Below are 12,763 nucleotides of genomic sequence, written 5' to 3'. Positions count from 1 at the left end.
CATCCATAAAGACTGTGGCAACATCTCAGAGATACTTGGAGAAATCTACCTTTAAAGCTACTGAAAATGTTTAGGCATTAGTAAAAAAATAAATAAAAATAAAACCTGTACGGTGAGGATTTTTAAAAATAATGTCATAAACAGATTATTTGATCATTTATATTAAATAAATAAAATCAATATTTGGTGTGACCATTCTTTGCATTTAAAACAGCTTTTGTATTATATTATATTAACACAATATATTATTCTGTATATTTCAAATATATTGTTAAACAATTTAATTTATTGAGCATTCATAAGGGGACCCCACACAGTAAAACATGTTTTTGTAACATCATGATTTGATTCTAACATGTAATATTACTCCCTTCATTAATGTTTTTAGACTAACATTTTTATTTATTTGCCTTACTTTCATTATTAGACCTGTGTGTGTGTGTGTGTGTGTGTGTGTGTGTGTGTGTGTGTGTGTGTGTGTGTGTGTGTGTGTGTGTGTGTGTGTGTGTGTGTGTGTGTGTGTGTGTGTGTGTGTGCATTTATTTATATGCACTTAAATTTCTCTGAGCTAAACAGGACTTTTATTTTGATCCGATGACGTGACGTCATAAATGCTGCGTCGCGCTGTGATTCGTCTGGGGAAAGGTTAGTATTTGTAAGCTTTTAAGAGTGTTTAAATGATAAACATTCAGGCAATTTTATAGTTTTTACAAACGATATAAAGTTAATTAATTATTATTGAATGTAACATTGCAATGCTTTACCGAAAATTAAAGAATGTTATTTTTGTCAGTAAAGCGCATTCAGACATGAGTAACAGAAAACGTGCGTCTCATTTCGCTCCATATCGTGAATCAGTTTGTCAGTGACACGAATTAGGTCACTGGCAAGTAGTGATTGAGAAACTGAGTTCTTCGAAATTGAGTCAACTGAACGAATTCCTTCGGAAGATGTTTACAACATGACCGTTCTTTCTTTTACAAAATCGTATTACTCCCTCACTGCTTGTTCTTTTCATCACATCATTGGATGTTTCATTCATTTGCTCCATAGTGATACTGAATTTTAACAATAACTTTTAAAGACAGCCTTACTGTGATCTATGCGGTTGTTGACATAATTTTGTTCCGTTGGTCGTCTGCCCGCATTATTTCAACTTAGTTTTAAAATAACTGTTCAACTTTCATGAAAGTGTACGTTACTCCAATCATTAAATGCCTAATATTAATCATAAATATTAAGTGTCTATGTAATTTTTTTCATACTTATTTGTTCTTTATTATTTATGTGTAATGCTGGTTTTGAGGTGTTTATTTATTTATTTCCATGATCTTCATTCTGTCTGACTGACTGATTCTTACCAGTGCACTGAACTACTGAATTGATTGATTGACTGACTGAATTGATTGAACTACATAGCTGATTGAGACGCACAAAGATTTAGTTTGAATGTATTTTTCTCTTTGTAAATTATTCTCATCTTTATCATTACAGTGTCCAAATACAGAAAAACTGCTGGTCTACGTGGCACTATTTTAAAGATGGCGTATATTAACGCATTTATGGCGTTTATTAAAGAGAGAGAAAGCGAATACATTAAGATTGAGGAAGCATTCAGAGTGAAACAAGAAGATGCTGAGGAACAAACGAAGATGGCGTTTATTAAAGAGAGAAAGAGGGAAGACATCAGGATTGAAGGAGCATTCAGTGTGAAACAAGAAGATACTGGGGAACAAACAGGTTGGTTTCATTCTCAAAGCTGAACTGTTTTGTCCTGTACATGTTCTCAATTAATTTGCTGTTGGCCGGGTTTTTGTTCCCTGTCTGCTCTCCTGGTTAGGGTTGTGTTCTTTCTTAAATTGGAACGTAGAGTATGAAACATACTCAGATATGGCCTATTTATGAATGAAATTCATGGGTTTATTTGTCATTTAAACTGATGCAAACAGGGAAAGAGAGTAGAAAAAGACTTATTATCCTGTCGCCCCCTCTAGTGGACAGCATTAAGTATTACGGCCTTCATTGCTCAGATTACGCAAATCGATGGGATTTTTTGGGACAGTAAATCTAACGAGTTAAGGCCTCATTATGCTTCTGCGTGAACTCCACGGCGTAGCTACGCCGCCACTCCTACGGCGTCGTTGCCGTTTTATGGTTCTGCGTCAGGTTGAGTTGCATCCCGGTGCATCTGACCAATCACAGCCCTTGTGGTCTGCGTCGCCTCGACGCGTAGTTAACATTTTTTGGAGGTGCACGTCGAGCTACGGCGGAGGGGTTCGCGCCGACGCAGAGGGGTCTGCGGGGGTACGCCGTCGATTCGACGCAGAAGCATAAAACAGGCTTTAGAAAAGATATAAGCGAGTCAGACCAGTCTTTGGTGAAGCATTAAAGTTCTAGGCATTTTCTCATAATAATAATAAATAATAATAATGTTTAAATATATGCTGGCTTTATCAAGCTAACATAATAAAGAAGACTCAGAGAAACATTGACCAATTCAGTATGTAATAAAATTGTATTAGTTTTATAATAAAACTAATAACATTTTAAAGGTTTGTCGTGCTCTTAAACCGACATGATTTTAATTAATCCCAAACCCTGCTAATCTCTTCAGTATTACGTTCACTGATTCTAGCTTCTCTCTTTTCTGTCTCTTTCTTTTAATGTGAAATGAGTAGGCTACACATGCTTAAATTCATTAATATAAACTTTATTTATATTCAAAATTATTTATACGTCACACACGCCTACCTGCCTTTTGATGTAGATAAAAGACGAGAGTGGTAAATGTTACGGACATATTATCATGGTACAGTGCAGCCTATTATTGATTTTGATTTCCACTTCCCTTTTATCCAAAGAGACGGAACTATTTGCACTGTATTTATCAATGGGAAATACATCATACAAAAATAATCTGTCGTATACTGGCTCACATTAAAGGGGTCGCTTGCAAGTCGCAGCAGCATGAATTACGTGACCATGGCTACATATTTCTGCTTCAAATACTGTGTGTAGTTAACAGTGAGTGGTGGTTTCAGACATTATTTAATTAAAGTGCATTTGTCAGTGCCGCACTCGTACTGACTCTTATTCTGCCTGACAGAAAGAAAAGCTGGTACTGAAGGCGGAAAGGGGAATGAAAGGGGCGTGTCAGCACCGCCCACGTGTGTGAATGAAACATCGAACCCATAAACCGATCTGTAAACCACAAACGAAAAATGAATAATACAATTTTTCGTTTTTAAACTAAACAAAAAATGAATAAACAAGCTCGTTTTAATTTCTCGTTATTCCATTCCAAACAGGAAATGAAATGTTCAAAAAGTACATGGACCTTTCTCCTTTCCTGAGGCCAAGGAGAAAATTAAGCTTGATCCTTTAAATAAAGCTGAAATAGCCTAATATATCTTAGCCTAATATAGCTGCTGCCAAATTATGAGATCGATACAATTGGGAAAAACTGCCATATAGATATCTTTTTAATATGATGTCAAATTTGTGGCCAGTAAAAAGGGCTGAATGGCTAGTAACTTTGGAAAACTGTTAGCCACAGTGGCTGGTGAGCAAAAAAAAATGATTGTCATATATTACACATTTATATGCAAGTATTTGGTTTCAGCTTACTCAAACATCTAATGGTAAAAATATTAACACAAATAAAAAACGGTCTTAAAGTGACAGCATCAAAATGTACCTGCTGTCATTATCAATGTTATTCTAACAACGACAAAAAAGAGAAAATCTCTCACTGCTCTTCACAGAATCACTTTTGTAATAAACTGGGTTTGAAATTAACTTTTCCACTCATCGGCCAATTTGGCTACTAAATTAATTTAGCGGTCATTCTTCTACTTTACTTTACAAACTTCTACTAGCAAAAAAAAGAAAGAAAGAGAAATTAACCATATTACCTACATCACAGCTTTTATGTATGTATGTGTATATATATATATATATATATATATATATATATATTTGTGTGTGTGTAGTTGTATGTATGGATTTCTAACATTCATTTCTTATTCAAACAAAATCATGTCATCATCCAGCCATCTCCTACCTTCCTCCTCTTTCATCCTCAATACCACAAATCTGTTTTAGGTGGAGAGAGCAATACAGTACAAAGAACATCAAAAATATGTAGGATGTTGGAAAATAACAGTCTTTTCTGTTAACCAAATGCTTTTTAATCTTCGCTATTGCTTCAATGCAAATTAACAACCTTGCCGTTATTTGTTGCGTAGTGATGAGTATGCTCAATTTAGCCAGATATGCACAGATTCTGCACAATATGCTGTATTTAATATATCATGATGACTCAAAAGTCATGTTCAACGTGATAGTTTCATACTCGTGTGTAAATTCAACTCAATGCACTATTTGAATTGATTTCTGGACATTGTAATGTTATTTTGTTTTTTTGTTATTGTTATTCATATCATTGTATTAACCCCCCACTTCTGTCCCACTTGTTAGTGGCGCGGCAGGATTTTGAACCGCGGACAGACGCCGACTTAAAACTTTCCCGGAGTTTAGCACCTTTAAAATAATCTGATTGCTGATCTGAGAGAAGCGAAATTGGGTTAAAAGGTTTGAATAAAAATGTCCACCTACCAGAGTTACAGGTGCTTACATCATTGTAGTACTCTTGACTTTTAAGTTCATCTAACTGCGTGACAAAAATTACATTATTGATGTTATTTTGCGTGCTTTAGTAATTTATTTGCGTAAATTATTTTAACAATCTTTTTTCCACTTCCATCTTCTGACTCCTTCAAAAACATCTTCAAAATGGTCAGACTTAGAACATTGTCAACTTAGAGAGTTGTGCAGGTTTTTATGGTTGTGAGAAAATTTTAAAGTGAGTATAAATGGTGTAAAATAGTGAAATCTAATGTCTCTCAGAGGCAACATATTAGGAGAAAATCAGAGGACCCAATGTCTTCGTGTGCACAAGCAAAGTGGTCGCAGTCAGATATGAGATATAAACCATGCTAATTCTTGTCCAAAAATCCCAACATAATTCTCAAGCTATCCAAGAGAATGCATTAGTCTGTGTTTTCATAAGATCTAATGGCACCTGAAGAAGGATTATATGCCAAAGAAAAAGGTCATTTGTAACTTTAATAAGCAAAGTTTCTTTACTACAACGGGGCTTAAATCCTGTATGAAACTTTTCACAAATAGTCAAGTCAAGTCACCTTTATTTAAATATAGCTTTTTTAATACAAATTGTTTCAAAGAAGCTTTACAGAGATAACAGGAAAGTAAAGTTGTAATAGTATTGTTAAATTCAAAATTAAATGTTGCATATCCCCAACTAAGCAAGCCAAAAGCCAATGGCGAATGAAGGCGAAAAAAAAAGGCGACAGTTGCAAGGAACCACAACTCCATCAGGTGACAGAATGGAGAAAAAAACCTTGGGAGAACCCAGGCTCAGTCGGGGGGCCAGTCCTCCTTTGGAAATACAGTTTCTCTGCTAAATTAAACATAGTTTAGGGATGATATTTTCCCAATATTTCAGACTTAAATGGCAGATTTTAGATCTGTCTATAATTATCCACTTCTCCTAAATCAAGCTTTTTCATAACGGGGTTGAAATCTGCCAGCCTGAAAAAAATTGGGACATCTCCTAAAGAAAACAAATAGAAAACAAATAAAATTGACAAGAGGTTCTGAGATGACATGCAACCGCTTTCAATAGCTAGTAGGGGTGTAACGATATTCAAACCGAACCGGAAAAACGTGATGCGTATCGCGATATTCTGGCGTACCGAACACGCCCCGCCCCGCCCCCTGCTACCCCGGCCCAGCCCTGGCTCATTGGACCTCATGTCTTGTGTACACAACTAATTCAGTTTTGTAGCCTAACCACCATTAACCAAGCTCCGTGTTTTGTTATATGTTTTGTTTTGCTCCGTATTTTGTCTATTTGATCACGAAATTCAAACAATAAATGCCGTTTTGGCGCTCTTTGATGTGGCGTGACCGATCACTGTACTAGCTCCTCATTTCAAGCGGCAGCGCGGAGCGCGAGTAAACGCGATCATCTGTTCCTCAGTTACAGAATAAACATGAATGGACACCTGAATGTATGTTGAAAGATACAGTATACTTACGGAAAGGCATCATAACTCGTGTAATCGCTTAATCAGTGTTTCAGCAGCGGAAAGATGTCAATAAAACAGCTTAGTTTGTCACATAGCATTATTTACCTAAGCAGGCAAGTCATCCAGTTCCTAGAAAAATGAACTCTTGCACTAAATAAATGCACTAAATTAGCCTATATATTATAATAATCATTACCTAACACGTATGAAAACATGTAAACTGAACATAAGGTAGTTTTTGCGTTATCTTTTTCTATCTAAAAAATAAATAGCATCTGAATTTAGACTAAAAGTCTAGGCTCTGTTGTTAACCTGTGCAGGCTCCCTATATAGTTTACAGCATTAGCAGATCTTTTTTTAAATCCTTGCGAAACGTTTAATTGTAATTGAATTAATTTAAAGACAAATGCACAATTTTTTCATTAAACCACTGTTTTAAGAAAAGGTTTTGTGTATCGTTACACCCCTAGTAGCTAGTGTAGACCTCTTCAACCCTGCTCCTGGAGACCCACTGCCCTGCAAAGTTTATTTCCAATATGATTCAGCACACTTTTTTATGTGATTCTGAAGAGCTTGATAAGCTGATTAAGGTGTTTTTGATTGGGGTCAGAGCTAAACTGGAGGCAGGGTTCGTACGGGTGTTTGAAATCCTTGAAAATGCTTTAATTTTGATGTTGTTTTCAAGGTTTGAAAAGTGCTTACATTTTGGATAAAATGCTTGGAATTGTAACTATTTCTTTCACAACAAAAACCTATCTGACTGAATAGTTTGTTTATTAAATGGAGAAATAAAATGTAGCCCTTTAGATGCAGAGCGATTTGCGCTACGCTGGCCAGAGCAAAAGTAGGCAGTTTTCATTTCCGCGCTTCTTTGGATGCCCCGTTTTTATTGGCCGCGCAGGTAATCGTCGCAGGGCAAAAGTTGAACTATTTTTAACTTTGACCGCGGCGTGAGCTTGAGTTCGGCAATGCTGCGCTCCGCTTTGGTCGACTCGGCAACAAAACGGCCTCGTCCAGCGCAAGCCATTGAAATAAATGGATTCCATAGCTCAGCGCATTCTGCATCCTGTCTGAAAGGGCCATTAGTGACTGAAAGTACTTGGTGTGATAATGTAGCTAATGTTAGTATTGCATGTCCGTTATGGCAGGTTCATTTGTGGAATATGCAGTGAACCTAGCCAAAGTTACAGCACAGTAAATGTAACGTTAACTAGCCGCAAATTAAAACCTGCAAACGTTAGCCCAGTGCATAACAACAATCGTTGATTGTTGAACAAAAATTGTCAGATGGCAACATGACATCATGACTTTGCATAAACATACACGCCATTTTCAAGTCAAGCGGCGTGTTATCTATACGCATTTTGAGCTTTCTGCGTGTATGTCTACGCCGTTAACTGTCCAGGTGATTCCGCGTGTATGTGTACGCCGTTAAATGTCCGAGCGAAACGAAGCAAAATGTATATCTACTTCTGGGGAGCGATATTTTTTTTCCTAGGATGGTAGGGGAAGACTCACAAATGGTTTTAACCCCAGTGACGGGTAGGTTTAGGGACGGGATTGGGGTAGGTCATATATTTATATATACAGTGATGTAACGTTAAGTCAACGACGTTGATAAACACGCTGAAAAGCGATTATGCGTGTTGATAGCACGCCAAAAATGGAAATACGAATTGGCATGTCATACATACGCCATTTCATGAGATCAGTCTGCAGATGGAGTGCCATACAAGTAAGGTTGAGGATGGCCTTCTGCAATATTTACACTGCTCTATTCCAATAAATAAATTTATATGTCTTGGCAATAAAATACTTTTTTTTTTCAATTAATATAGGCTATTTATCAGGCAGATCCCTGAGTCTTCTGGGTTAAAATTTAATTACAGGTTGTTGTTGCACTATCTCAGATTATGTTCAAACCTTGACTATATCAAGAATGTGTCCCAAAACCAAGGCCTGTAAAATATGTTCAAATCCTGTCTTCATATTATCAGCCGATTAATTGATTTATTGATTATCGCGACAGGCCTAGCTGCACGATTAATCATATCGCAAAAGCGATGTCACGCCTATGTGATTATATGACGCAAAATGCTGCGATTTTATATGAAATAAACAAATTAGGACGTCTAAACAAATAAAATCCTTTGGCTAGTGTTACATGATCCCGCTTTTATTCGTGCAAATGCTTTTAAACCATTCATGCGCGACAAGTCAAAAGAGAGCGTGCTGCCTGTGAATGTCCTGACTGTGACTCACAGAAAGACGGCGCGCCAGTATCATGCGCATACACAGACTGCACGCCAGAATACAGTTGTCTTTCGCGTTTGAATGAACAATAACATACAATAATGCCAAAATGTCATTTTGTCGAGTATCTTCATTACATAAGAGCAGTCTTATGATGGACATAAAGAGTTGTGAGAGAATGAGGCGCGTGTGAGATCTGCGTCAGCAACGCCAGCAGCCAATAAAGCTTTCTGTCAGTAAAGTTAATCAAAGAACAAAGGGAACAGAAAATTACTCGCTGCTCTTGACTAAAGAACTTTTGTAGCTTTAATAAGGATTAGTCTATATATAATTTATGCAGCGGAGACTGTTTGATACTTTATTCAATTTCTGTATGTCCTACTAATGTCCTACCAGTTAGACAGAAAGGGCACAGGTAAATATGTCATTTATTGTGGGTTTATGTGAGGATTGTTTGACGTTCACTTAAATTAAAAGCTGTTATATTTTTTGAAGCCTAATAAAAGCATTTTTATCCAGACATCAATGGCTTATTGATCATTATAGGTGTTATCAATCATTTAGTTTTGCAATATTGACCTCAAAAATCGCAATATGACATTTTCCCCAAATCGTGCAGTCCTAGTAGGAACTAGTCTACATGTTGTTGGTTTTAATGATGTCTGTTGCTTTGTACCATTAAACTGGGGTTAACTTGTATTGGTCTCTTTTTACCTTAGACCTGATGCAGCTGAAAGAGGAAAGTCCAGAACTAAATGAAAAGGAAGACAAAGATCAGTATGAGAAACATGAATTTATAACTGGAGATAAATTGTTTATTTGCTCTCATACTGGAAGAAGTTTTGATCAACATAGAAACCTTAAAGCCCACATGACAGTTCACACTGGAGAAAAGCCTTTTACCTGCCAACAATGTGGAAAAAGTTTCTACCAGAAAGGAAGCCTTAAACGCCACATGAGAATTCACTCTAGAGAGAAGCCTTACACATGCTCTCAGTGTGGCAAGAGTTTCTGTCAACAAGAACGCTTTATAGTCCACATGAGAATTCATGCTGGAGAGAAACCTTACACCTGCCAACAGTGTGGGAAGAGTTTTTATCAACATAGAAACCTCAAATCTCACATGATAGTTCACAGTGGAGAGAAGCCTTTCGCCTGCCAACAGTGTGGAACAAGTATGAGTACAAAACGAAGCCTTAATAGGCACATGAGAATTCACACTGGAGAAAAGCCATTCACCTGCCAGCAGTGTGGAAAGAGTTTCACTCAAAAACAAAGCCTTAAAAACCACATGCAAGCTCACACTGGAGAGAAGCCTTTCATTTGCCAGAAGTGTGGAAAGAGTTACACTCTAAAAGAAAGTCTTAAGGCACACATAAGAATTCACACTGGAGAGAGTCCTTACATCTGCCAACAGTGTGGAAAGAGTTACACTAGCAAAGGAAACCTTGATGTCCACATGAGACTTCACACTGGAGAAAGGCCTTTTACCTGCCAACAATGTGGAAAAAGTTATATTCAAAATGGAGCCCTGAAAAGCCACATGAGAATTCATAATGGAGAAAAGCCTTTCACTTGCTCTCAGTGTGGAAAGAGTTTCTGTCAACAAGCAAGCTTTATAGTCCACATGAGAATTCATACTGGAGAGAAGCCTTTTACCTGCCAACAATGTGGAAACAGTTTCATTAAAAAAGAAGCCCTTAAAGTCCACATGAGAATTCACACTGGAGAGAAACCTTACACATGCTCTCAATGCGGGAAGAGTTTTGATCAACATAGAAACCTTAAAGCTCACATGACAGTTCACAGTGGAGAGAAACCCTACACATGCTCTCAGTGTGGAAAGTGTTTCACTAAAAAAGGAAACCTTGAAGTCCATATGAGAGTTCACACTGGAGAAAAGCCATTCATATGCCCTCAGTGTGGAAAGAGTTTCGATCAGCAAGGTAACCTTACAGTCCACATGAGAGTTCACACTGGAGAGAAGCCTTTCGTCTGCCAACAATGTGGAAAAATTTTCACTAAAAAACAAAGTCTTGAACTCCACATGAGCGTTCACACTGGAAAGAAGCCTTACACATGCATTCAGTGTGGCAAGGGTTTCCTTCAAAAAGGAGGCTTTATAGTCCACATGAGAATTCACACGGGAGAAAAGCCGTTCACATGTAATCAGTGTGGAACTAGTTTCAGACGTAAAATATTCCTTAATAAACACATGAGGATTCACTTATGAGAGAACTCTTTTATATGTCATCAGTGTGGAATGAGTTTTACAGACTAGAAACAATCGTGTAATTACTCACATTGGAAGGAAGCCTATCGATCAATCACTGAGGAAAAAGTTTCTGATCGGAAGGAAATTTTAAAAGTCACATGAGCCTTCACACTGGAGAAAACGCCTATTGTCATTGGTTTGTCTTGTAATGTTATACTCGGATGTTTGTCATTCGCTCATTGTTTAATTGTTCCTAGGTATAACTTGTTAGTCATTAAACCTTGTGTTTATATTGCCCAAATCAAGGCTTTCTGAAGCGTTTGAGGCTTTCATCAAATTGTGCCGAAAAACGGTTTATTACTCGAAGCTAGTGCTGCATGATTAATCATATCGCAATCGCGATGTCAAGCCTATGCGATTATGTGACGTAAAATGCTGCGATTTTATATGAAACAAAAAAATTAGGGCTGTTAACGCAATTAACGCAGCATCTGTTATTTCTGTCATCCTTTGGCTAGCGTTACATGATCCCGCTCTTATAAAGAGTTGAGAGAGAATGATACGCATGAGATCTGCGTCTCTGTCAGCAGCGGCTGCTCTTAAAGGTCCAGCAGCCAATAAAGCTTTCTGTCAGTAAAGTTAATCAAAGAACAAAGGTAACACAGAAAATTACTCACTGCTCTTGACTAAAGAACTTTTGTAGCTTTAATAAGGATTAGTCTATGTATAATTTATGCAGCGCAGACTGTTTGACAACTTTATTTAATTTCTGTATATGCCCTACCTCTTAGACAGGAAGGGCACAGGTAAATATGACCTTTATTATGGGTTTATGTGAGGATTTTTTGAAGTTCACTTAAATTAAAAGTTGTTATATTTTTTGAAGCCTAACATTTTTTTTTCAAAAAATTGATCGCTTTCAATTGTAATGACATAATCACTGTGATGTTGGATGGCTATAATTAAAGAATTAGTTCACTTTTTAAAAAACTCTTTGCTGATAATTTACTCACCCCATGTCATCCAAGATGTCCACGTCTTTCTTTCTTCAGTCGAAAAGAAATTAAGGTTTTTGATGAAAACATTCTAGGATTTTTCTCCATATAATGGACTTCATGAAATGACCGATCATTTTGCAAGATAAGACCCTTTTTCACTGTCTGGTGTCGTTTAAAGCCATTTGAAGCTGCACTGAAACTGTCATTTGGACCTTGGACCGTTTGGTACCCCATGAAGTCCATTATATGGAGAAAAATCCTAGAATATTTTCATCAAAAACCTTAATTTCTTTTCGACTGAAGAAAGACATGGACATCTTGGGTGACATGGGGGTGAGTAAATTATCAGCAAAAGTTTTTTAAAAAGTGAACTAATCCTTTAATGTCAAACCATAACTCCTCAATGTTAAAGGCGGTAGGATCTTGGGGCATGGGGATATCCATGAGCTGATACTCCAGGAACTCCTCACTCACCTTGTCCTGTTCCTCTGGCACATGGAAAGGAAGTAGTTCCTGAAATCTAAATAGAGCACCATGTGTAAAGAACTGATTAAGGATTTATTTTGTGACCATGATCAAAATTAAATTTAACAAAGTATTGAATATGTTGAAATCCTGGAAAATGTGAAACCCTTGCCTGTCTACGAGGTATAGGGCATCTTCCACCCCACACTCAGTCCTCTGCTGCACATCAACGAATTTAGCATGCTGCAGGAGGAGTTTGTTGATTCCGTACTCCACAGCCCTGACCAGAAACGCCAGTGCTGCCTGCTGGAATAGCTGCACCACCTGAGGTGTGATGTCTCCAGCCTCAAGGAGCCTTTTGAGGGTAGCTCTGGTGGTGAACCCAACATTTTGTTTTTCTCCTACCAGACAGAGAACAGAAAGCAATAAAGCAAATTAAGTCCAGGTAGTTTAAACTAGGGATGTGCACGAATATTAAAAATTTCGAATATTCGATCTGTAATTATTATTTGAAAAATACTATTCGCATTTTTCGGTTTTTCTTTAAAAAAAATTCGCACTTATAATTAAATGCACTGTGTGGCGCTGTGGAGCGCGTTTAACAAGTGGATTGTATTTGATCACATAATGTCGTCGTCTGCCTTGCGAAGTTTGGAATTACTAGATGAAAATAATATTACAAAATGGAATTACTTCTAATCAATTATTAATGATACTGA

General features: G+C 37.2%; 1 protein-coding gene across 2 annotated transcripts; it reads left to right on the top strand.

The window, feature by feature from the left end:
* Window positions 1–574: 574 nt before the first annotated feature.
* Window positions 575–11,463, top strand: LOC143742444 (uncharacterized). 2 transcript variants are annotated; one of them, XM_077235302.1, is made up of 3 exons: window positions 575–645; window positions 1,495–1,740; window positions 9,086–11,463. In XM_077235302.1, exons 1-3 carry the CDS (start codon window positions 612–614, stop codon window positions 10,597–10,599), a joined length of 1,794 nt encoding a protein of 597 aa, XP_077091417.1. In that variant the 5' UTR covers window positions 575–611; the 3' UTR covers window positions 10,600–11,463. The 2 variants fall into 2 exon arrangements, with proteins under 2 accessions (XP_077091417.1, XP_077091418.1); XM_077235303.1 differs by lacking the exons at window positions 575–645; window positions 1,495–1,740 and adding an exon at window positions 4,521–4,593.
* Window positions 11,464–12,763: the final 1,300 nt, after the last annotated feature.

This window comes from Siphateles boraxobius, unplaced genomic scaffold (genome assembly GCF_051911475.1).
Source record: "Siphateles boraxobius isolate OS27281-9 unplaced genomic scaffold, OSU_SipBor_1 19, whole genome shotgun sequence".
Taxonomy (NCBI): Eukaryota; Metazoa; Chordata; class Actinopteri; order Cypriniformes; family Leuciscidae; genus Siphateles; species Siphateles boraxobius.
The sequence above is the reverse complement of the archived record's forward strand: the minus strand, read 5'-3'. Positions and strand labels throughout refer to the sequence as shown.

Coding starts and splice junctions, on each gene's coding strand:
- LOC143742444 (XM_077235302.1), top strand. CDS start 612: ATGCTGCGTCGCGCTGTGATTCGTCTGGGGAAAG. Junction 646..1,494: donor TGTGATTCGTCTGGGGAAAG/GTTAGTATTTGT, acceptor TTATCATTACAG/TGTCCAAATACAGAAAAACT. Junction 1,741..9,085: donor AGATACTGGGGAACAAACAG/GTTGGTTTCATT, acceptor TTTTTACCTTAG/ACCTGATGCAGCTGAAAGAG.